The sequence below is a fragment of the Cebus imitator genome, unplaced genomic scaffold, assembly GCF_001604975.1.
Source record: "Cebus imitator isolate Cc_AM_T3 unplaced genomic scaffold, Cebus_imitator-1.0 Scaffold233, whole genome shotgun sequence".
Classification (NCBI taxonomy): Eukaryota; Metazoa; Chordata; class Mammalia; order Primates; family Cebidae; genus Cebus; species Cebus imitator.
In genome coordinates this window covers 421,104-447,217 of record NW_016107548.1, presented here as the reverse complement: position 1 = coordinate 447,217, position 26,114 = coordinate 421,104, and the positions used below count along the sequence as shown (strand labels likewise).

At 35.9% G+C, this 26,114-nt stretch overlaps 1 protein-coding gene across 7 annotated transcripts in view; it reads left to right on the top strand.

Annotated features, from left to right (window-relative positions):
• The window catches only part of PDE5A (phosphodiesterase 5A), a 127,695-nt gene that overhangs the window by 78,617 nt on the left and 22,964 nt on the right, over window positions 1–26,114 (top strand). For all 7 annotated transcript variants that reach the window (XM_017497566.2, XM_037727502.1, XM_017497565.2 and 4 more), the window contains 5 exons: window positions 1,741–1,916; window positions 5,416–5,475; window positions 18,206–18,352; window positions 22,718–22,843; window positions 24,888–24,982. In XM_017497566.2, the coding sequence (XP_017353055.1) occupies window positions 1,741–1,916; window positions 5,416–5,475; window positions 18,206–18,352; window positions 22,718–22,843; window positions 24,888–24,982 (604 nt within the window). The remainder of the gene's footprint in view (window positions 1–1,740; window positions 1,917–5,415; window positions 5,476–18,205; window positions 18,353–22,717; window positions 22,844–24,887; window positions 24,983–26,114) is intronic.

The window sequence follows — 26,114 nt, the reverse complement described above, 5'->3', positions numbered from 1 at the left end:
ATGGGTTTTACTTGCAATGTCCAAATTCATTATGTCATGTTTAAAGTTTCCTTGACTATGGAATAATTGATTAAAAAAAAAAAAAAAAAAACTAACTTCCGCAGCACTAATGCAAATAGGCATGTAGATGTGTTTACTATTTAAAGCAGATAAACAAAAAGACCAAAAAGGAGTTCAGATCATTTATAGCATGAAAAGTAAAGAAAGTGAACATCGGTGGAGGTAAAGGGGCTTAATGTGCAACCATCTTCCAGATTCTGTGAAATCCTTTTGAGCTCCAGGAAAAATAAAGGATAATAGACTATTATAGTCTTCATGGGAAAGTAGTTACAGTCAGAGCTGCAATTCTGCATTCTGTCATTAATTCGGAAAACATTTTTTTAGTTCCTACTATATGCTAGGCGTTTTGCCAGCTGAAGAAGTAGAGCTGAAAAAAATAAATAAAATCTCTAAACCCAAGATACTGACAGTCTAGAAAGAGAAATAGAAATAAAATTTACCATGATACACAAACTGATCATGTTAAGGGGGTAGAAAAATGTCTGCCTCACTTATAAGTGGGAAGCCTCCTGGAACTCATTGTGAAGGAGGTGTAGGGATCAGCTGGGGAGGCAGGAAGGAAAGCAGTGGGGAGTAGTGCAGCCCTGTGGAAAAGCAGGAGCAGAGGTTGTGGGCAAGCAAGATGCAACCAGGGTACTGCTAGCAATGATCTGACAGGTAACATGGCAGATGTGAGTGGCCCTTGGGCCAGGCTGGGCTGGGGATTGAATTTCAGACCCACACATACCAGCTAACTGATTTTGAGCAAATGATATAACCTTTCTGAGATGCACCTTCCTTATCTGTAAAACAAGGATGGTCACATCTACCTCACAGAATAAATTGTGAAGACTGGAGTTTGTGTGTCTACCAAAGTATTTAGGACAATGACAATCCCACAGTGGGCACTTGGTAGAAGTCTGTTATTAAATACTCAGAGACAGAAGTGATAAGGACTTTAACAACACTTGGTTTACAGAGAGGTAGGTAGGTTGGGTCACCAAAGTGACCTCTGTGAGGTCATTCATCAGAGAGACCACGAGGCTCAGAAACTCATAGAACAATCAGTTCAGTAAAGATTTATCTTAATGTTGATGTAATCTTCCATTTTTTATTGACTAAGTATTTGACTTTTATTTCTAAGTAGTCATTTTTATTTGCATAATTATTTGCAATATCAAAGTTTTCTGCAAATATAATTCTTCTGGATGCAGAGGTGTAGATTTGAAATTTGAGACTGCCTATGTCAGTTGCCTCCTTTCTGCATTCTATTTTGTATGTAACTGTGTTTCTTTTAACTTCTGGTTTCTCAGTAAGGAAAGGAGATCTGTGTGACCCAAAATTCTGATGTGCATCAAAATTGTTCTCTTGGCAAGTGTACAAAAATCCAATTAGTTTCCAAAGGACAAATTGTCTTTGGGGACTCAACTGATCTAAAATTCATGACGGAGTCTGGAAGAAAATAGTACTCTAGGATTTTTTGAACACCAGCAATGTACGTTTAAGACTACGTGAAACTAGTTCTCATATAAATTCTGTTTACTTCTCGTGCTTATATTTGTGGCAGTTCATTTGTTTATTTTGGCATACCAAACATTTTTAAGAGAAAAGTATAAGACAGTCTTTGGGTATGTACATTAAAGTCAACAAAAACTATTATAATTAACAATAACATTTACTCAATTGCTCTGATTGTTATAGGGGTTTGCCAACTTGTTAATAAGATGGAGGAGAATACTGGTAAGGTTAAGCCTTTCAATCGAAATGATGAACAGTTTCTGGAAGCTTTTGTCATCTTTTGTGGCTTAGGGATCCAGAACACGCAGATGTATGAAGCAGTGGAGAGAGCCATGGCCAAGCAAATGGTCACATTGGAGGTGGGTGAAGTTTAGGGAACTCTCACTTCCTACTGCCAAACACTCAGCTTTTACCTTTCCCTCATAGTCACTCCTGGTGTGTGTGTGTTCTGTCATTGTGTCCTCACCAAAATTATGTGATTTAGATGATGAGATCCTTGTTATCCTCAACTAAAGAGTGAAAGAAACTTAGACTCAGAATATTTAAGAAATTTGTCAAAGGTCGTATGACCAAACCACAACTCAGGATGTTTATCCCTTTAGGCCTTTGCTTTTTCTGCAAAAAGCAATATTGACTTTAATAATCCATTCACACAGATGACTACTGCCACTATAGTTTATCTGTCCTCTTCCCGTTGCCTGAGCCTCCCCATCTCTCTATGAGAACAGCTGTGAAAAAAAATTTTCAAAAAAAAAAAAACCCAGAAACCCTAGGCACTCTTGAGAGAATTAGGAGTGAGGAGGTGAGGAGAAGAAAAAATAAAATCAACAAATAGCAAGAAGAGTTGTAACTCCTGGAATCATCTGAGAAACTATTCAGACTACAAATTTATACACCCTACTTCTGAAAGTTCTAATTCAGTAAGTCTTGGGTAGAGGCTGGGAATCTGTGTGGCTACCAAGCTCCCCCAAGTGACTCTGAATGTGCAGGTAGGGAGTGAAGAAACCACTGGCTGCCGGGGACTGAACTAAGAAGGCCCTCTCTTAAATAGGACTGACCTATTCCAACAGGGTCAGTCCTTTCTACATATGTTTCACTAACTGCCTTGAAAATGTTCAATTGATATAACGTGGAGATTTCTTATCTAGTTGAAATTAGAGAAAATCAGTGTTTGGGATATAGTAATATTTCCTTCAATGTCTCATTAAATACATACCTAACCTAAAGGGCTAGAGGGACATATATTATATAAAATTTACCAGATAGTACCCTTTATTTTCTATGCTGAATGTATTATACTAATAGGTTTCTTTGCTGAATATATTATACTAATAAGTTTGCTATAGTATTATATAAAAGGCTGCTATATTGTACTAATAGGTTTGCTATAGTATTATATAAAAGACTTGAATTATAACCAGCAGAAATCTGTTTCAAGTATATATATACACATATACACACAAGTATATACTTCAAATATATTTTCAATTAGGTACATATACACACGTACATATGTATACAAATAGCTTTACATATACATATATACATATATACATATATCTATGTATATATGCTTTTATATATTATATATATTTTTTAATCTAATTTTTTCAGTTCCGTGGTTTTTCACTGAAAAATTGAATCTAAGTCAGCTATCAATTAGAATTTATTTCTTTTTTTTTTAATGTTTTATTATGGAAAGTTTCAAACATATACTAAAGTAGAGAGAACAGCTTAATAAACCCTAACATACTCATCATCCATTCAGTAATTATCAACCCATAGCCAGTATCAGTCCATGCGTTCCCAATTCTCTCCTCTACACTCCCCTTCCTCTCCCACTGGCTTAGTTTGAAGCAACCCAGACATTGTATTACTTTGTTTAAAATCTCTGAATATTTTCTTGATTGAGATTTAGTTCTATCTTTACTTTATAGCTCTCCGTCAGTTAAATATATGGATAATTAGGCTTTTACCTAGTATAAAATGTTTTTGATTTCAGGCCATATGTGATGTCATTTCTATGATCATAGATCTAACCTGGAAAAAAATGTTCCTTTCTTTATGAGGCCACTGGACAAAAGCCAAGGGCACAAATCCCTCAGCTCTTCAAAAGATAGTGAATTATTTTGACCTGGAAGTTGTGATCATTCTAATAGCAATAAAACAATGTTGACAATAAAAACAACTAAATTTTATCTAATGTTTCAATTGTATTCTAATGCTTATATGTATTAACAAAGTTAATCCTTAGGCCCCATTTGTAAGGTGCTGTTTTTATCTTTTGTGTGGAGTAAAATTATTTTTTTAACTTAGAATGTATTGTGTCATTTCTTTATGCATGTATCCATGTTTGCCCTTATTAATATTAGTCTAATTCATGGTTACAGTCTCAGCTTTTCTTGGGGACCACCACTATGGTCTCAGCAGTAACAGGTTACAACCATGACCCATCAATTTCACATGGGCAGGAGAGAGCAGCTCTGAGTTTCCCCAGGTTTTCTAGTGATTAATGGTTCAAATGCTGAGAAAGATCCAATGTAGTACAGTATCACAACAGTTCTAAATCGTAAGATAGTACATATATGCATCACTTGGCTTTAGATTTTTAATTACTTAAAATTTTGAAGACTGGTTCAAGAAATACTGGTTTGGGTTGCTGAATTACTTTGCTTGCCATTTAAAGTTTGAAAATCAGCTACCTTTTAATCAATGATTTTTAAGCTTTTGGATTTTTTTGTAAATCTCTGTTGTCTCTGTCAAAAATGAACTTTAAAAAATATTCTTTCAAAGCATGATAGATGTTTTAAATACCTAAAAGAATGCTTTAAAAAATCCCATTACAGTTTGAGTAACCCTTACATGAAATGCTTGAGACCAGAAGTGTTTTGTATTTTGCATTTTTTTTTCAGATTCTTAGAATGCGTGCATTATACTTAATGGTTGAGCAGTCCAAATCAAAAAAATCTCAAACCCAAAAATGTTCCAAAATCCAAAATTCTCTGAGCAGCAGCATGACACTCAAAAGGAAATGCTTATTAGAACATTTTGGATTTCAGATTTTTATGTTTGCAAGCTCAATCTGAACTTAGAATGATTACTTTTGAAAATGGAAATTAAGTTAGTAAGCCAGATTTTTTAACTCTTCTAAGTAATGAATTGTGTTTAGGTTAGGAATTGAAAGCTGAGTTGTAAGCCCTCTTATCCTCTCACTAGGTGTGAGCTTATAGCCAAATCATGAGAATCCCTGAGCCTCAGTGTCCTCAACTTTCAATGGATGGCTTTACTGGCCAGCACTACTCTCTTCTCAGCTCTTAAATTGTAGGAGTGTAAAGGGATCCTTCAATCTGTGTGATTATGTGTCAGGCATCCAGTTTTTCTGTGCGAATTCTAGAGTGGTTACCAGCCTCGTCTGAAAGCCACTTCTAGACTACTTTCTTTCCAAATACTAACATCAAAATGTCAGATTACACCAAGATTTTTCCTTTAATTCTGTACACAAGCAAAAATAACTAAAGTCAATATTGTTTTTTTTAAAAAAATAAATTTTCTGCCAAGTTTGAGCCAAAAGTTATTTCTAGGCCGGCTTATAAATAATGTGTTTGTTATAGCAATAATGTCAGAATGAAAGTTACAAGAGTTTTGTTTAAACATAGGGAGTATAACTTTTTGTTTTCAAAAACAAGCAATGGAATCTAAATCCAGCTTTTTCACGGTTGAAGAAAGCAGACAAGAATTGGCATTCTGAGGAGTCTAGTTATCTCTCAAATAGGTTTAGCAGAATTCCAAGATTGAAGTTCTAGTCTGCATTTGGTAGTTCTCTCCTGTGTAACCTGGACTTCTTTTCCTACCCTGTAGGTTCTGTCGTATCATGCTTCAGCAGCAGAGGAAGAAACAAGAGAGCTACAGGCGTTAGCGGTAATTCTCCTCTTTCTTTTTAAAAATAACTAATTACAGACATCTAATTTAACCAAATTCGGTAAATATTTAGATGGACACTGATAAATATCTTTAACTCTGCTTTCTTGCAGGGATACAAAGTCACTGATAATACAAAGCAAAAGGCATTAAATAACTCATACTGACTGTGTAATATAATGTATGATTCTGATATTGTTTTCTAGTAATTGTTATAATCATTAAATCTTTTGGAGTCCAAAATTAAATTTACTTTTCTTTCAGTTCCTGGGAAAATGGGGAACACAAGGTGGTTGTTTGGCTAGGATAATAACAAAGCAGTTTATAGTTTGTTACTGATACCTGCTCTGCATTATCAAGAATTGAGAGTAATTTCAATTTCTGACCATATGGCTTATAAAATGTTGTTTGAAATGGGGGTCAAATACAGTCACTTCCTGAATTCTCTTCACATTGGTATTTAGCATGCAATGAGAGAAAAGCACATGGATATATAAGTAGATCTGTGTTCTAGGTCTTGGTTTGGAATGGCTTGGTTGAGATGAATGAAAATTTGAGGCATTCAAACACTTACAACCAAGGTTGTCCTCCTGTGTTTAAATGTATTTGTGATGACATAGGTAAGGTCCATGAGAGATGTGACAAGTTATATAAGGAATGGGAAGAGTGTGAACAGATCATTGAGATTGTTTTTCTGCATCCACATCATAGTTTGCCACATCCTAAACTCTTTGTGCCCTTACATACATCTTCTCATGTAATCTACACAACTGTGTTCTCATGTAAATTTCATAACTAGGTTATGAAGGCCACAATGAAGCTTGGAGAAGCTCAGTGACTTGCTCAAGGTCACTGCCTTGCAGTGGAAGAATCAGGATACAAGTTCACCATCTACCTCCAGAGCCTGTGCACAGAACATTGTGCTGAGTGAGAGAGGAAAGATGATCCAAATGTTTTGACGTTGTCAATTCAAAGAATTATGGTGACATTAACTCATAACAGTACAAATATTAAGAAGACAGGTTTGATTTAGGACATGATAAGTTTGAGGTGCTAGTTGAACAAGCAAATGAACATCTCAGCAATCAGAAAAGACAGGACTAGAGCAATGATGGGTGGTGTTCAGAACTAAAGGTGGAGATTTGGGAGTTAACATCCCATGGTAGTGAAATCATAGGGCTTCATCAATTGGGAGAGAGTGCAAAGAGGTAGGGAAAGATGGAGAACAGAACTCCTGTGAATATAGGCTTGGAAGGAACAGGAAAAGAAAACAGCTCAGAAGGTAGCAAAGTGGTAGTTAAACAGGAAGGAAGGGTGAGGATAGGATAGTGGCACAGAAGGAAAATACAACAGTTTCAAAAAGGGAGGAGATCTCATCAGTTGTAGGAAGGTTGAGAAATATGAGGATTGAGAAAAAGCTGCTGGATTCATTGATTAGGTGACTATTGAGAAAGAAGTGAAACTGCAAAAGGTAAAAGTAAAAGAAAACGGTGGAAGAAATGAATGTAGACTATTCAAAAATTATAATGTTTTGTGTAAAAGAGAATGGAGGAGCATCTATGAAGGGTGTTGCCTGAATCATGAAGCTTTTTATTGTTTAGCTAGGTTTTGAATGTATGAGCAGGGATTGCTCATAAGCAAGAGAGGCAGAATGTTCTTAGACAAAGGCGGAGGCCCAGGAGTGAGTGTGAGGCTAACAATGCAAGACAGCGAAGAGATAAGGACCTTGAAGAGGCGCCTAGGCATGAAGGAGCAACATTTCTTTTGCCCAAACAAGAGGAGAGATAATAATAATAGCTACATTTGTTGAACACTTACTGTATACCGAGCATGTTTTAAGTTCTTTGTATATGTCAGCTAAGTTTACTGAATCCACACCTATATGGTCAGTACTGTTAGCATTTTGTAAGAGGACATTTGTGGTTTAGACCGTTTCTATTGTGCTTCTCAGGATCTCTTTAGGTTGTAAGCAGGGAATGGTGCCGGTACTAAATCCAGGCAGTCTGGATCCAGAGCCCACAAAAGATTGCACAGCACCGGAGAGAGTAAGTTAGAAAGGAATGGAGTGAAATGAAGACTTGTAAACATTCTCAGTTAAATCCATGAGTAAGAAACTGAGTCATTTGCCAGTGAAACTGAGTCAACTGCCAAGAACAATTCTAGGAACTTGAAATACTAATTTCACCTGAAAGGCTAAGCTTCTTTTTGGATTAGCCTCATACGGAATTGTCTATATTTATTTTGTGTGTTCATGACAGTATTTGAACTAATGAGCAGTTTTTCAATTATTTACAAAGCTTAATAAGTTTAAAGTATTATTCACCTCAGGCTTAATTGGCCCATTTGTCTATTCTTCCTAGAAGCATGTAGTATTCAAGCAACATGTTTGGTTATTTGGAAATTATCTACATATTGAAGTGCCTGCAGGCACTGTGAGGTTAAATTATTTCTAAAATGAAAGTGAGGGTTACACTCTACCATTATATTTAATACTAAAAAAGTCAGGTTATTCAAGTTTGTTTTTCCCTTTGAAGATAGTATAATCTTTCAGAAAATCTGAAAATTATTTCCTCAATTATGTTTATAATTTTAGCAAGAGAAAAATACTTTGGAATAACTGAAAATTGCTATATTGCAGTATTGTTCAAAACCAGCTGTTGTTGCATTTGGAAAATAGATTTCTGGCAGCTGCATTGAGAAATTTAGGGTTACATAGCTTATAGGTCAAGTAATTCACTTAAATTGGTTGAAATTCAGCAACTGATTTCAGTTCTAGTTTTCTATCAACCGAATAAAAATTCTTGTACAGCCCTAGCTACAGGTGTTTGTATCATCCAGCAATCACCAAAATTGCTTTGTCATTTGTCTGATTATCTCACTTTAAAACCTAAAATAAATTGAAAACCTCTCAAATATTTTCTTAACTCTTATTTTTAAATATTCTTAAGAGAATTAAATATACTAAATATTTATGCCTGTGTCCAGAAAAAGTTCTCCAGTTATAAAAAAAAGTAGTTAGTTGATAGGAAATTCAGAACCCTTATTTTTTCCACTTCTGTTGCTTGAGGATTTTATCCCATTATAAATCTAACCTTCACTTGGCTTAAAATTGGGGGTAGCATAGTTAGGTGTTAAACTGAGCATTCTGCCGTATACTTTTTAATGATCCTTAGTCACAAGTTGCTGAGATAATAATAAAAGGACCCCAGCTGACCTGAAAGTTAACTATCAGAATATAGTAAGTGCTTATTTATTATCTGAACAACTAGAAAGTAAATATTTGATTCATTGTTTGACTGACAGCCTTTTTTACCTTCCTTTCTTATTAGAACAGTAAAATATATATTAGGTTTTCGTTTAATAAAATAGCTTCTGATTTTTCTCATAGAGTCAGTGCTGATTCACTTCAATCCTTATAGCTTAGCTGACCACTTAGGCAGGATTTCTTAGGCCAGAATTTCCTCATCTTGACCTTAACCTTTCAGATCCAGAAATAGCACATGTCTTCATCAGGCACCTGTGTGATTGCTGCAGGTGACAGCAGTAAGGTGCGGAGCCAGATAACTGACCCAAATCTCTGATGCCTAAGTCAGCCTTATAGTGCAGATCAAGTTCCTTATGTCAAGAAGACCATATTCCCTTGTATACTCTGTATGGATGGCCAAATTATAAATGGAAAAATTTTGAGCAATTTAACAAAGAAGTATTAGCCCTATATCTTGATAACCACTACCACTGAACTGTAATTTCCTATTGCATCCAGTAAGACAGTAGTCCCCAATCTTTTTGGCACAGGGACTGATTTTGTGGAAGACAGATTTTCCAGGGGTTGGTTGAGGGGTGGGGAGTGGAGAGGTAGGGAGTATGGGAATAGTTTCGGATGAAACTGTTTTATCTCAGATCATTAGGCATTAGATTCTTATAAGGAGGATGTAACCTAGATCCCTTGCATGTAAAGTTCTCATGCTCCTATGAGAATCTAAGGCTGTCGCTGATCTGATAGGAGGTGGAGCTCAGGCAGTAATTCTTACTCCTGCTTCTCACCACCTCCTGTTGTGTGGCCTGGCTCCTAACTGGCCACGGACCAGTACCAGTCCGCAACTCAGTGGTTGGGAAGACGTGAGTTAAGGCGTTGTCTTTGTCAAACAGTTCTAGAAATCTGAAACAATCCTTTGAAGTTTCTGTACACCATTGATTGAGACATTGATTTTCATAGACGTCTGTAACATTAACTGGGCTACATGGTTTTCACATTGACAAGGCTTATTAGATTTTTCTCTGTGATTCTTCCTGCCTTCATGTGACAAGCTAATCTTGTCTGCTTTGATTTGGTTTTACTGGTGGGTTATTTCCAATGATAAGCTTAGCTCCAAAGTATAGGGGTACTGTTCTTGAGCTTCTTCCATACTAACTGCTCTATATAGTTCTAAACAACATAGTTTAGTATACTTTTTATGTTTGGAACTCAGTGACCAAGATGGTAACCAGATCTGTATATATTAGTCCCATTGCAGTCATAAATTTACTCTAAAGTTTTTCTTATAAATATATGCATATTATATCAGAATCTTAACATTATTACATGATTTCTATATGATTTTGAAACACTGTAAGCTCATTATAAAGCATTTTATAGTCTGTGCATCTTTCTTATAGAGATTTAAAGGGATTCACTTATATAATGTTGGAAAAAAAGGAAAAATCATATAACATGTTGATGCTATGATTGAAGAAAATATACTAGTCCAGTCCCACTGTGCCTGATTCATTTATTTACTGTCTGCAAGATTTGGTTCCATTTACTGAGTTTCATACTCATTCCATTTATAAAAGTAGATTTCTTTCTTATCTGTCCTTGGACTCCAACTTCTCTCTTGGAAAAAGATAAATTCTAAAAGCTTTATAAACTAATTGTGTGGTTTCTTCTTTAAAAACACCCTTTTTGTGCATGTGAAAATGGAGAAGAGAGATAATACTCTCCCATAAGGTGTAATGTGGTAGCTATCAAAATGGCTTTATTCAAAGACCTGGAATTAAACTATCACTCCATACATAGGGGTGGTGGTCAGGGTTGATAAGAGGAGCTTAAAATACCCGGCAGAATCTCCTTGCAGCCACTGATGCAACCCATCAAATATCTCATAAAAATAATTTCTTTAAAAAAATAGATTATTAAAATTGAAACCTTTTTCCTCTTAACCATTTATATTGAATAAATACCAGGAAGCAATGTAACAAAATGTCTTTATACAACACTGAAACTACCTGGAAGAATTTGACATTTTATGGAAGACCAAGTTCCATCACTGCCCTTCTTTGCAAACTTACTTTAATAAATAACTTTCTGAATAAAGAGCCTTTTCTTAGCAGTTGGCTATTAGGAATTGTTTCCAGTTTCCGTAATTTTTATTTTGACTGTAAAGATTTCACGCTTCAGGGCTAAGGCAAGCAGAATGCCTTTGTTAGCAGTATGGCCTTGTTTGTACAAAGATTACAAAGTTGAGCAAATTGCATAGCCATGTGGCTGCATGTCTTTATTTTCTGCTGAAGTTACCAGAGATTTTGCTGTAGCCTAAATATAAGCCTTTCTCATGAAGGATCCTCTAAAAACTAGAAACGCAATAATTTTTAAATGACCATTATATTTACTTTACCCAAGTATATTATTTTCCACAAACACATGCTTTATGGGATTCAAGGAGACCATGTCTTTTATAAAAGTATTATTTTCTATAAATTTTCTTCTCTATTGAATAAACAAAAAGGTACTCTTTATACTTGTGTAAAAGGGACATGAGTATATCCCTTTTGTTGTGTGAATGACCATCATAACGATACAGACTTGAACAAAAGAAAGGCTGTCATTTGTCTTAAGTGAGGCATTGATAAAGCTCAAGAAAGATTCTCTTTAATGAAGAAAGTAAAATGTAGACTCATAGTCCCTATCATTGTGTTGTAAGGGATTGCCTGGACAAACTACTAACATCCGTCCTTCTGTTATTCCACTTAAAAAATTATGCATTTCAGTTTTGTGTCTATCTTTCCCATCAGGCTGTTAGTTCTTGGTGACAATAACAGTAGCTATCATTTAGTGACTGCTTAACATGAACTTGGTTTACGTGTTTTGCTGAATGGTTAAATCAGTGAGTGAATCAAATGAATGGATTCCAGAAAACCCAGACTTTTAGAAAGCCTGTGATCTAGCATGAAAGAGAAAGAAACGCAGATCAAGCTCCTTCAATGCATTTAATAAGATTTTGCTTTCTTTTCCCTTAATGTGATTAAGAAACTATAAATAATTTAAGAGTAGATTAAATATATAAAACAGCCTACAAACTGGTGATAGAACTAGCCATGTTGAGGGAGGGTCGCTGAGATAAATGTTTTTATTGTCGACTTTCATATTTTTGACTATAGCAAGATGGACAGCATTGTGTGCTAGAAAGAGAGAGATGCCTAGGTTCAAATTCTAGGTCTGTGATCTCAGGCGAATATGTGACTTATCTGTACTTCAGTTTCTTTCTCTGTAAAATGAGGATAATAAAATAGTTTACTTCACAGAATCATAGTAACCGAATTCCTGGTACATATCCTCCTATTAAGTAGTATTGTTCATAATGGTAATAGGCAGTGGAGGGGAAGTCAATTTTCAATATCTAGTAGCAATACCATTAAAATCCTTATGTTCCTATGATGTTCCAAGCCTTTTTGCCCTAGACATTCCAATAATAAGCACTCAAGAAATTATATGCTCATTTTTTTGGCCAGGCATGGTGGCTCATACCGATAATCCCAACACTTTGAGAGGCCAAAGTGAGCTCAGGAGTGTGAGACCAGGCTGGCCAACATGGTTAAACCCCATTTGTACTGAAAATACAAAAAATAGCCAGTGTGGTGGATGCATCTGTAGTCCCAGCTACTCAGGACACTGAGGCAGGTGAGCTTGGGAGGTGGAGGTTGCAGTGAGCCAAGATTGTGCCACTGCATTCTAGCCTGGGTGACAGAGTAAGATTCTGTCTCAAGGAAAAAGAAAAAAAAAGAAATTATACACTCATGTTTAAATTAGCCTAAGTTGAATAGGTAGGTGGAAAGCTTACTGGAGGAAAATGTGTCATATTTTTTAAGTACAAAAAAAATAAACCTTTTATTCATAAAGTATAACCAATTATCGACTTATGGGGAGCAATCTGGAATTCACCATTTTCAGTAACTTCCTACAAAAGCAGCTAAAAATTAGAAAACTTTTTGGTCACTGCTTTCTCATTCTGGGTTTCTAGTGTTGTTGGAAGTGAGAGAATCAAATCTTAATGATTATTAAGACAAGCTGGAACTGAGTTTTAAAAATTACAACCAACCTAATGCCCATCGATGATAGACTGGACAGGGAAAATGTGGCACATATACACCTTGGAATATTATGCAGCCATCAAAAACGGTGAGTTCGTGTCCTTTGTAGGGACATGGATGAACCTGGAAACCATCATTCTCAGCAAACTGACACAAGAACAGAAAATCAAACACTGCATGTTCTCACTCACAGGTGGGTGTTGAACAATGAGAACACATGGACACAGGGAGGGGAGCATCACACACTGGGGTCAGTTGGGGGGAAATAGGGGAGGGACTGTGGGGGGTGGGGAGTTGGGGAGAGATAGCATGGGGAGAAATGCCAGATATAGGTGAAGGGGAGAAAGGCAGCAAATCATGCTGCCATGTGAGTACCTCTGCAACAATCTTGCATGTTCTTCACGTGTACCCCAAAACCTAAAATGCAATTTTAAAAAATTACAACAATATTCATTGTGCAGATGAAAGAAGAAATTCAATTATAAGTAAAATTTTTCAAAAGTAAATAAATTGAATAGTTGAACTTTAAGAGAAAAAGGCATGTACCACAACATATTGGTTGTTTCTACCATAAAATGGTTCGTTACTAATATGAACATTTATGTTATAGCTGTATGCCAAATTAAACTAACATGAAATATTTCTGCATAATATGGAGAACTGGTTACGTACTAAATGATTTAAAAAAACATTTATTTATTCATTCAATATTTAACTCCTACTCTATGCAGACATTATATTAAGTGCTCCAAATATAATAATGAATAAAGAGTCAGATAATTATACAATTTATATAATTACAGTCGGGAAAAAGAGGTAGGACTGTAAAGTATAAAACATTGTGAAATTACATAGAAACATATTCTAAAGTGAATGGTCTGAGATACATGTTATTATCCAGATCTTTTCAAATGTCTCAATTCCATTTCTTGGTGTTCCACTCCCTCCTAATCAGTGCTTTCACTTTCACATGGGAGATGTGGCAAGTCTGTGATTCCAACCTATACTGTAATTCACCAACCTGTAGGATAAGACTGAACTTGGGTTTTGGCTATGTCAGTGCTACAAGAAATAGACTTTTAGGAAAGCCATAAAAATTCCCCAGTTTTCAGACCATTATTTGAGCCAAAAAATTAAAGCCCAGAGCCCTTCATTTTCTTTCTTTAATCTCTCTGACACAGCAAGAAGCAGCGAACCCACTTACAGTTTCTGCCCATCACACTGTGATATGGCAGTCACCACTCGGTCCACAAAAAGGCATTTTGTTCTAAAGTGTTCACTTGAAATTACTATTAACAGCCATTTACTACCAATAATCTATCCCTAATACAGTGTCAGCATTCATCAGAATCACCTAGAAGGTTTTTTTATAACACAGATTGCTGAGCCCCACTCCCAGGGTTTCTGATTCAGTAGGTCTGTGTTGGGGCCCAAGAATTTGCATTTTTAACAAGTTCCCAGATGCTGATGCTGCTGGTCCAGGAACTTAACTTTGAGAGCCACTACTGTAATGGAAACTGAGCCCCTTCTGTCTTCAAACCCATCAGGTCAGGTATCTAAACTCCAGTTCCTATCCTTGAGACTCTGTTGCCTACAAATGCATTTGTTGCAAAATACAGCATCAACAGGGTTCAATTGCAGGTAGTAGGAACTACTACAGCCATTTTAAGCAGAAAAGAATTTAAGTACTTTCAAATCATTGAAAAGGGTAGATAAGTCACCCCAGGAGTAAATCATGGAACAAAATTGCAGATTTGCCTCACTATGGAAACTTCCATGTACGTAGGCCAGAGTCAGAAAGCTGCTAGCAGAACTGCAAGCTACAGGACTGTAGTATTCCCTCTAGAGTCACGTCCCCCAAAAATAATAATGAGTTTCCCATGTGTCACCGCTTTAGTTTGAAATTCAGGTCTCACTCAAGTTTACCTCATTGCTGAAATCAAATCTATCTGTAACCCTAGTTGCAAGGGAGTCAAGGAAATGTATTTTTGTTAGCTGTCTAGCCCTTTCAGAAGATGAAGACTCACTAGAAAAAAGTTGAAACAGTTGTTAATGGAGCCTTGCTATCACAGGGACTAGTGAATGTTTCCCTGATGCAGCTAAGACATAAACAAAGTTAAAGAATTAGTTATGTGAAAACATGGGAATATGCATTATAGGCAGAGAAGAAACAAAGTGTCTTGGAAGTATGAGAGAGAGAGTGTTAATTAACCTGAAAAACAGATGGCAAATATATAAATACCTCCCCCATCCCTGAAAAAAAAAAAAGATGACAATTTCAGAAAAGTCCATTTTTAAAATTTAGAATATTATTGAAATAAGAAGAGAGGCTACCACATATTGAGTCTAACCCTCCACTACTTTAAGCCAGTAGAGGCTAGGGTCCTCTGTTTAAGCCAGGAGCTGTGGAATATCCCTCCTTCTACCTGTGAGGAAACAGGACCAAAGTGACATGTATGGAATCGAGCTTGAAAATTACAACATAATCATAACTGCCAAGGTGCACCCATCCATGTATCTCAAAGGCTAAGAAAATCAGAGATTGGGTTTAGGCCCTGTATGGGAAAGTCACTGGCAAGATCTAAATGCCACTCACAGTGTGGTGTTTGGTGCCAAATTGAGGAGGCAGTAAGAGGTGCATGAGTCCTGTGGATACAGAGATAAATGTATTAAAGACGTAGAGAAAGTTAAACCTTAGAGATAGTCTACTCCAACTTCCTTATTTTACAGGTTCAAAAAAGGCAGAGAGGTTGAACATCCTGTTCAAGTGACAAAGTCAGTGGAACATCTGGCCTAGCATCCCTAGTAGCAAGCATTCCTTTTCATCACATGTGTCACCTTGCTTTTAAGTTTCTGTTTGTGTTCATCATCTCATGCTGAAATGTAAATGTGGTAGCTGATCTAACATTTTGTCAACTGGACAACATTTAGCTCCTTATCAGTCAGATGGTATTTAGAACAATTAGTTTTAAGATCACTGCAAAATTAAAATAATTTTATAATTCTGACTATTGCTTTAACTCAAGACATTCCTGCATTCAAATATTAACTTTGGTTCCACTCTTAGTGGCTTATCATGTCCAGAGTTGAATTTTTTTTAATTTTCGCAAGAATGGTGAAAAGAGGTCCATGGTATTAGAAAAGGATCATAAAAATGTAGCTTATGATATAATTTGTTTCAAGAATCACTAGAGGCAAACTAGTTTCTTTATTAGTTTGAGTAGCAGATACAATTGAAGAACCCAGAAGAAAATATATATCATCAAATTGTTATATATATATTCTGTAAAACAATAATATAGTATCTTATTGTTCTACAGAATAAAATATGTTCTTTCTGTTGAGCTTCAAAACCATAATGCAATAATAAAATCCCCTGAAGAATATCAAACTCAGAAATCTCATTTTGCAAATTTTAATGAATAAAACAGTCATTAAAACAAGAAGCTGTGAAAATCTGGAACTGTATATTCATCCTATTCCAAAAATACCACATACTTTATTCCCTGCTATTAGTAAATTTATTTCCTGCTATTAGTAAAATGTATAGTATTTTATCCTATGACGCGATAAGTAAAAATTATAGGTAATATATGTTTTATTTAAAACATAACTAAAAATTATATGTTACTTAAAATCATCTTTAGCCCAAGCCTTTCTAAATTAAGCAGAAAGTTGAATTCTCTTGTGATGGTCAAAGAAGCAGAGTACAAGAGCTTGAAATGATTTCTGATTTTTCATGGCTTGTTAGTAATCAATCCCAGAGTTCTGAACCTGTGTATCACTGACCACAAGGCTCTTATGGAAAATGTTTGCATGTCCCCACTGGGTCAGCTCAGAATGTTTGAGTTGTACTGTGCTGTGACCACACAAAAAAAAAAAAAAAAAAAAAAAAAAAAAGATTCTTTTCTCTTAGTAGAGAGAGATTAGGTATTACAGTAGATAATGGAAAGAGGCACAAGCTGTGCTGGCTTCCATCCTGTAGCTTTTAGAGTGTTCTTTGTGGAAGGAAAGAAAGAAGACTTCCTGCTGTAAGAATAATGACGCCCTAAGGAAAAAACATCTGTTCTCCTGTCCAGTGCACTATGTTTTAAGGAAAGCAGCTGTTATCTGCTTTGAGTTAAAAGGTGGGCTTGTTCTCACCTCTACGCTTCCCAAACTTGAGTTACTGCTCCATCTCTGATGTTGGAGGCTGGTATAAACAACTAAGCCCTTTATCTAAACATTTTAAATCCTTCTCTCTTCCCCTATTTTAGCCCACGCACTAGCCTGTGAAACTGACTTAACAGAAGGCATATTTTCTGATCAGTTTTGGTCTTGGGAAAAAATTCTTAGCGTGAATGAAGAGGGTGACATTCATGGAAAGTTTAAACAAGTCTGGTATACGTAAGTGAAATCTAAAGTCCAGAATAAAAAGGAGAACCTGCAAGCGGCTTCATATTTGTAGGGAAATCTATTTTAGGTTGCTCCGTAAGATTTTATTATTTTGACTTTTTGACTTCCCAAAAGCAAAGTAGTGCTATCTCAGATACTCATAGGAAACCTAAGGGGTTTGAGAACCTGGCTGAAATTTCTTAATTTTTCTTTCCTCCACTTCAAACCACGTAAAGGCCTACCTACTTTGGTCCAGTTAATCTCAGCCTGATCTAGCTAAAACAGTTAACAAAGTGCTAACAGGGTAAATGGTCCTTAGTGCTCTGCTCAGTTTGAGGGAGCCAGGACTCCTTGGCCCAAATGAATGTTTTTTTTTTTAATAGGCACCCAGGTGATTCTTATGATCAGGCTTGTGTGAAGCAAGTGTGGTGGGAGACAAGTTCTGCATGTCTGAGCTCAGAATAGCCATTTGGGATTGGAAGCCTGGCCTCCTCATTCCTTAACTAGCTGGGCTGCCACCGGCAAGAAAATTCACCTCTTTGTGCTTAAGTTCCTGTACTTGAAAAATGGAGCCGGAGTGTCCACTTCAAAAGGCTATCCTGAGAATTAACCATAAAATGCTTAGAACATTATCATTATCCTTCTTACCAGTTGATTTTCAGCCCAGAGCACTGAATAACTACTTAATACATTTCTCTTGAGCCAATAAGACTGGGGAGGTATAAAGGAACCAGATCACTAGAGTTCTTAGTGCTGCTCACTGTTCTGGGTACAATCTCAGGATGACAACCCTCTTTTCTCTGCTTAGCCTACCTGGAACCATGTTAGTTACTGTTATATGGCTCAGTTTTAAAACGCAGGGAGTGGAGTTCCCACTGTACAAAAAGATTCCTAGTGTCTTTCATTTAAAAAAAAATATGCTATTTCGCTGCAGCAAAACAAAAATCTTTAGGAATCACTACTGCTTTAATTAACAGCATTATTTTTTTTTCTTCTCTCCTTACCTAAGGCTGCTGTGGTGCCATCTGCCCAGACCCTTAAAATTACTGACTTTAGCTTCAGTGACTTTGAGCTGTCTGATCTGGAAACAGCACTGTGTACAATTCGGATGTTTACTGACCTCAACCTCGTGCAGAACTTCCAGATGAAACATGAGGTAGGAATGCAGCAACGTCCTTTGGAAAAGTCTATGTGGGTGTGTAAGAGAATTGGTATTGAATGCAAGTATGGAATAGGGATTTTTACATTTACAGTCACCTAATATATAACTGAGGTTTTTAAAGAAAAATGATCATTCATCAAAAAGACATTGAATGGGCTCGTAGCATGTATCAGGCATCAGGGTGAAGACTAAGGGAGAGTGTTCTTGAAAGTAGGAGCAGGATGTGCAAAGGCATGACAGGAGAGAAGCAATGGAAGAAGGTGAGAAGCAAATCGTACAGAACCTTGTAAGCCATACATAGGAATTCGGATTTTACCCCGAAAACAGTGGTGAGTCACAGGAATTTTATGCAGGTACATCGCATGATCTCATTGCAGTGGTTATGACAACAGTGTACAGGGAAGGACCAAAGCAGGATGAACTCCTTTGAAAATGAAGAATGAAATGAAGGGGCCTGATGTGAGGCCAAGCTTTTAGTTGGAATAGGGACAGATGAAAACTGATTTTAACCTCTGTTGCTTACCTTATTCACTTCTCAGAAAATAGCCTGAGATACCAGGGAATTCTGTTGTTTCATAATGGCTGTGTATTATAATATATAGCACCAAAGAATAAGAGGGAGCAGAAAGGAGTATTTGAAATAAAAATTCAGTAATCTTGCCTTTAAAGATTACTTTTCTGATCAGGTGAATGTCTAGTCTCCTTGTACAGATTTCCTTTCTGAAAATTTAAATATCTTGAAGGCCTCCACTATTTAGCACTGTATTAATTGATACAATGAAAATTTATTAACATATACTGTATACCCAGGACTGTGCCAAGTACACATTTCAGCAATGAATTGTCCCTGCTCTCAAAGGCCTCACAGAAATGAAAACCAAGAGTGAACATAGCTAAAGTTAATACATTATCATTTATGCTATTACTGGAGGCCTGAATCTGGTTTTTCCTGAATTTAACTAAAGTTTATGTTATTCTTTCTTGGGTAAAAATAAAGAACAATTGTCCATAGACTCTCACCTAATAATACTTTACTCTTGTTAGAGTGTGTTGATTAAGGGATATCATGTCCTTTAATTATTTCAACAAGTTCTCTAGAAAGGCTGTTAATGGGGTTACTATTATTCCCATTTTACAAATGAAATTGAGACAGCATGGTTGAGTAGGAAGATCACAGATTTTTGAATCATAGCTCTGCTACTGATTAGCTCTTTTTCCCTTGGGCAATAAATCACTTATATTCTCAGTTTCCTCATCTGTTATTAGGGGTAATGGTATTATTCTCCCATGGGAGTCTTGTGAGAATTATATGTGCATCTGTGATTATCTATTTGCATGCATGTGATGTGTATGTATGTACTTATCTACAATACTCTGTTTAACAAACAGGTGTAGAGTCCATGTCAGTTATCCCATTCTGAGGCCAAGTTTGACTGGTTATCAGATTTCTCAGTAGTAGGTCATAGGCTCATTTGTTAAAGCTGTATCTATTGATGGATAAAGATCTCATTTGGAGCCAGAAGTTCTATGTGAATCTCACGTCTGCTTCTTGCTAGTTGCAGGCAAGAAACCTATATAGCATCTCAAATCCCTTTCCATTCCTGAGGACTTCCATTCTTGAAACTAATAATGATTCTGTTCAAAGGGCTTGGCCAGAGCAGAGAAATGTGATTCTTATACTTTTAAACAAAATTCATAGAAGTTGATTTATTTCTTCTAGGGCCTTTAGATAGCATTTGAGTGTTGGGTAATGAAGATAATCACTCAACGTTTCTGTAGAAAACTTTATTCTTACCAGCTGTTGGATTTTTATCCATGAGGAAAAGATTTCCTTTTAATGTCTGATTCATCATTCTACCTTTTCTGGTTGAATAACTATTATTCTAATTCTGGCCAACATCAACTTGGACATTGCAATCATTCTGGTTGGCCTTCTTTCCTTAGTGCCTCTTCTATTTTGTTTCTTTCAGATATTATTGTCAGTATAATTTTAGGATGATTAACTTAAATATTAATGCTAGAGAGGATGTCAACATCATGAAGCTGCTGTAACTAAGAATATTTCATACTGAAAGATAGATTTTCATCTTCCCTTCATGGCTTCTAAATCTTTAGTTGTTCCCCTATAATGATTATAACCATTGCCTCTTGCTGATCTCTGAACAGATCCTCTTTCTACTCAAGCAAATCTGTGTGTGCTGTGCTTGTTTTCACTTTCTATCTTTTACATCTCATCCTTCCCTGAATAATGTCTGCTCCATTCTATGCCACAACAAACATTTCGCTTCTTCAGAACCTGACTCAAGAATATCTGTTTGTGAAAGAACCCTAGGATTGACTTCATGCTGCTTCAGTTGCTATTTGGCAGTTTATAAACTTGCTCTTAATTTTATATTTTTTTATTTATTTCCTTTATATATGCAATTTTGTTATTTTCACTACTGATTGAATTTCTTGAAGCAGGAGCTAAGCTGTTTTCTGTTTCTTTTTTTTCTCTGGTGGCATCTTGAGTTCACCACTCAGGAAGCCTTCCATAATTGTCGGAGACTGATTCGACATATTGAACAGGCTCTCTAGAGTCATCTAAACTGCAAATAACTACTCAGTAGTCCTATACAAAATGCTGTGTTACAAATTTTAATGGTATCCAGCATATCCACTGAGAACTTACCAGATATGACCTTAATTTTTTTGTATGCTATTGAGAACATCCTGGTAACAGAATCTAAAACGGTATTTGAATCTAGTTACTACTTTGCCCTTTGGGTTAGCCAATTCTATTAGGTCCTTCTTAATAAAAGGGTAATAGAGTAGTCCATTAGGAATTATGTTTCATAGAGTCATTTTGGTCACTGTTTCACAATAAATGGTATTATCTATTTAAATTGTTCTGTACATTTATGATTAGCAAAAAGATATATCCAAAGATTAAAGTTCTGGATTTTCCTATTTATTTTTCTTGCTGCTTTAATTAATCACCAGTAATTCTCTGCAGCATATTTTCTAAACATATCAAAGAGAGTTTATAGATCTTACTTCAAAGTCTCCAAGTAAGATTAATTCATCACCTTCCTGACATACTCTATTCAGAAATGAAATAATGGTGAAAGAAGCTGTGGTGTGCTTGGGGGGAACACATTCAATCTTAAACACACAGAAATCCTCCACTTGAAATATGGCGATTCAGTGGGTAAAAAGGTTAGGAGACATTAGAGTTTTTTGTTATAAGAATTTCCTGTAAACTGAGCAAAGAACAGGAACAAAATGACCTGAAAAGAGAAGGGAGGATATGGAAGCATTGATTTCCCACGAAATCCTTTATAAGCAGTTTCTACCAACAATGAAGAAACCTTGTTTTTGGCCTACTTCTGTAGCTAATCATATTGTGTTGAATATTGTCAAGGCAACATTCTTTTCCCTTACTTTTTCCATTTCCCAGGGCAATGTTCTTTGTGTTTGAAGCAACTCTAGTGATATATATATAGGGAGAAGCACATATTTATTTTATAAATCCCCAAAAGTATAGTAAATCACTCAGATTTGAAGAGAGGCAGACTCTGATGCTAACACAAACCATGTTTAGGGCCCATGAGTCCCTGGGGATTTTATTTAATACACCATTTAGAGGTTGAATTAAACCCAACTCTTGAGACTTGCTGAAGTCTATCCTCCCCCTGGCCATCTTTTAAAGTGTTTTTTATGTGAACCCCAGAGCTTTATTTGACATATATTATTTTTTTTTAATTACTTCTTTGTAACCAAGCAGTTACTACCTGAATAATGATAGAATTAAGTCTCATAGCTCCAATTTGTCCCTGGACTTGTGCTAGGTACCTTGTTACTAGTTCACCCCCAGGGCTTTGCACTAAATACCTTCACAGATATACAACATGAGAGCATGGGAAGAAGTTGAGAGTGGCTGCTTTTATGGCTCTCTAATGGTGAATTCATACCTATGTGACCCTTTGGACTCTCCTAGTTGGTGACACATGGACGTGGCACATGGACACATGGACTTTTTATTTAAAAAAAAAAAAAAAAAAAGACTAATCAATGCCCTACACTGCCCAAAATACCTTTCTTGGAGATCTCTTGCATTTTGTATCTAATTTAATTACTATGGTGGTTAACGTGGTGTGCTGTGAAGTCAAACTGCTCAAGTTTGAATTTTGACCCTATCCCTAACTAACATTATGACCTTCAGAATGTTACGTCTCTGAGTGTCCATTTTCTTGTCTCTAAGATGATCAAAATAGCAGTATTAGGCTAAATATGAATGCTTTGCACAGTGCCTGGAACATAGTAAATGTGTGAAGATGTTGGCAATTATTGATGCTACTTATGCTTTATTTTCTAAAGGTTCTTTGCAGATGGATTTTAAGTGTTAAGAAGAATTATCGGAAGAATGTTGCCTATCATAATTGGAGACATGCCTTTAATACAGCTCAGTGCATGTTTGCTGCTTTAAAAGCAGGCAAAATTCAGGTACTTTTTAAAGCCATTCATATAACTAATACATTTTATTTCTTAGTAATGAAATTTACCGCATATTCTCTCAAGCTTGCTCTAAGGTGCACAGATGATGATTGATTGACAATATTTGCTGTCATTTACATAATAAGTTATGTTTTATTTATTAAAGAGGACTAATCTGGCAAAAATACTTAGTTGCTAATTTTCTTTCATATATATTAAATATGGCATTTAAGAAAACTTTTAAAATAACCTCATGTTGCATGTAAATAATCTTTGGGCAAATAAATATTTCCTTCAGAGGAAAACACTACATTAGTAAGAAAAAGTATCACATTACTCATGTTCACATTCAGCCTGCTCCAGAGTAGAATTCCTCAAAAACCACCCAAGTCCTGAATTTGCTTCATTGTTAAGTTAGGGGTCTCTATGACATTTTCTCTGGAGCACTCAGTAAATTCTGTATGTGTTTCATCGAAAGGGTTTTAGCTTCCTATGAATTGACCAGACACTGTTTAAAAGGAAGATCAGTGCTGAAAACGTTGAAGTAATTCATTGCTTTCTAGGCCAAATTGTATCCCTATCTCTGTCCTTAGATTCTAACTTCAGTGGGAATCGACTAGTTATTCTAGGTAAGTGATTCCAGGCATCCATCATACAACTGTTTTTAATTCAGAGCTTCCTTGCCTTTTTTTTGTAAATAAATTCTAAAAATGTTATTCTCTGTACTACCTTCATAGGGTGCACATTTTAACTGGTTAAATCTAAAAGAAGTGATTGTTGTTCAAGAAGTCACGTTCTCACTCATAGGCGGGTGTTGAACAATGAGAACACATGGACACAGGGATGGGAGCATTACACACTGGGGTCTGTGGGAGGGAACTAGGGAAGGGAGGGTGGAGAGTTGGGGAGGGATAACATGGGGAAAAATGCCAAGTACAGGTGATGGGGATGGAGGCAGCAAACCACATTGCTATGTATGTACCTATGCAACAATCTTATGTGTTCTTCACATGTACCCCAAAACCTAAAATGCAATAAAATATATTAAAAAAAAAAGAAGTGAGATGAAATTTGATACAATAGTATTTTCCTGCTTTAGTAAACATTGTAGGTTGAGTATCCCTTATCCAAAACGGGATAAGAAGTGTTTTGGATTTCAGATTTTTTTCAAACTTTGGAATATTTGCATTATGCTTACTGGTTGATCATACCTAATCTGAAAATCCAATATTCCAATAAGCATTTCCTTTGAGACTCATTGGTGCTCAAGGAAGTACAAATTTTGCAGCATTTTGGATTTCAGATTAGGGATACTCAACCAGTGTAAGAAATTGGGAAAACTTATTTTGGGGTATGGAAAGGTCATAAGGATTATCATGATACACTGAAAACTATTCTTGTTCCCTGTGAGGAATAACAAAATGATGATTTCTATGCTGTTGTACAACCTATTTAAAGTTCTGAGAATTCTAGGAAAATACAGCTGATGATAATTTTAACTTGTGTTTTTTTACTAATGAAGGGGAACAGTATTATGATAATACACATGGCAGATACTAAAAAATAGCCTGTATTTATCTTGGGAGTATATTAGGTAACTTTTTAAAGCCAAGTTTTCATTTCAAATCATTTTCTTTCTATTGTTTTGCTTGAATTAACATTGTCTGCATTCCATAAGTGTACAGCAACTGATAGCAGAGAATGAACAAAATCTGTAGGGAATTAAAAGAGAAAAAACAATTGTTTAAAGTTTATTATGATTATTCCACATACTAAATAATTAAGAATTACCGATACTATAGGTGGACAGATTATTAATTTATTGAGGCATTTTAGCTTTTCCTGTTGATAAGTGACATTTGTGGTAATCCCATTTTGAAGGACAAAGGACAACCAATTTCCTGAAGAATAGGATTCTAGGATTAATCCTTTGTGACTAGTACTTAGGTAAAGCACTGAGTGGGGAAAACAAGGTTACTGAAAAGAGATAATATAATGCTCTTCACCACATTATATCTGTACTCTCTTTCCTCCAATGTCTTTGATCATGCAGAACAAGCTGACTGACCTAGAGATACTTGCATTGCTGATTGCTGCACTAAGCCATGATTTGGATCACCGTGGTGTGAATAACTCTTACATACAGCGGTAAGACTGTTTCCCAGTAAAGCAAGAAAATGTTTTCTTTAAATTGTAGGGCTGTATTTTTTTAAGTTAAAACCACAGCAAATTTGATGGTACAAAATTGCAATTGGTCAAGATCCCATAACATACTCTGGTTATATTTAAAGGAGATGGAAAAAATAATGCAGGGTCAGTATTATGTTCATAATTTTTCAGCCCTGAAGTTCAAAACAGATTTATGTTGAGAATCTTATTTCATTAGATAATTACCAGGAGTTTTACTTTAGTTTATGTACACCTAGGTTAACAGCTTCCTTAGAAAACTATTAAGACTAGTCCAGAAAAGGTAACATTTCACCCTGCAATAGAAAAGGTAATATTTGAAAAGTGGTTAGCTCAGCCCTATGTACTTAAGTGCTCAGTAGAAGGAGGCTTTTGATCTTAGCAGAAGCCATATAGCACAATATTGGAGAACTGGGCCTCTGTCTAATTTCTCTATACCTTAATGTCCTGATCTATAAAATGGAGTTAATAGCATACTCACCTCATAGGGTTGATATAAGTTGTAAAAAATAATGTACATCAATACCAAGGAGAATGCCTGGTACCTATTAAATCTTAGAAGCAGATGCTAGAGATATATCATCATCAGATGTCTGCTTATTGGCTGAGTTTGAGAGTGAGTTTGAGAGTGAAAAGATCAAAATCAACATATATACACTGAACATAATACTAATCGTTAGGACAAGAGTTTCAGGCTCCTTTAAGGGCCATACTTAAGTGGCATTTGAAATAACAAATGAGAGGATAAAAGTGACATCACTTTTCATCAAATGTTTGAGCCACTGTGATATTTTTATTTTCTTATAGGAATATAGTTGAAAGATCTACACTTTAAGTGCAAGATCTCTTACTACTGAGCATTTTTTAAGTACACAAGTGATTCTACTAATGGACAGATCTCTTAAGGAAATTCCAGATGTCTGATATCTAGAGGGAATTTCAGAAAGCTCTCTAATCACATTCTCCTTATCTAAATAAATGGAAAACTTCATGTAGAAAGAATTGTAGTGATGTAACAACCATGTCCTCTGCTGACCTTCGATGGGAAAAGATAGTAAGCACTTGCCTGAGTATCAGAGTCTGGCTGTTTGCT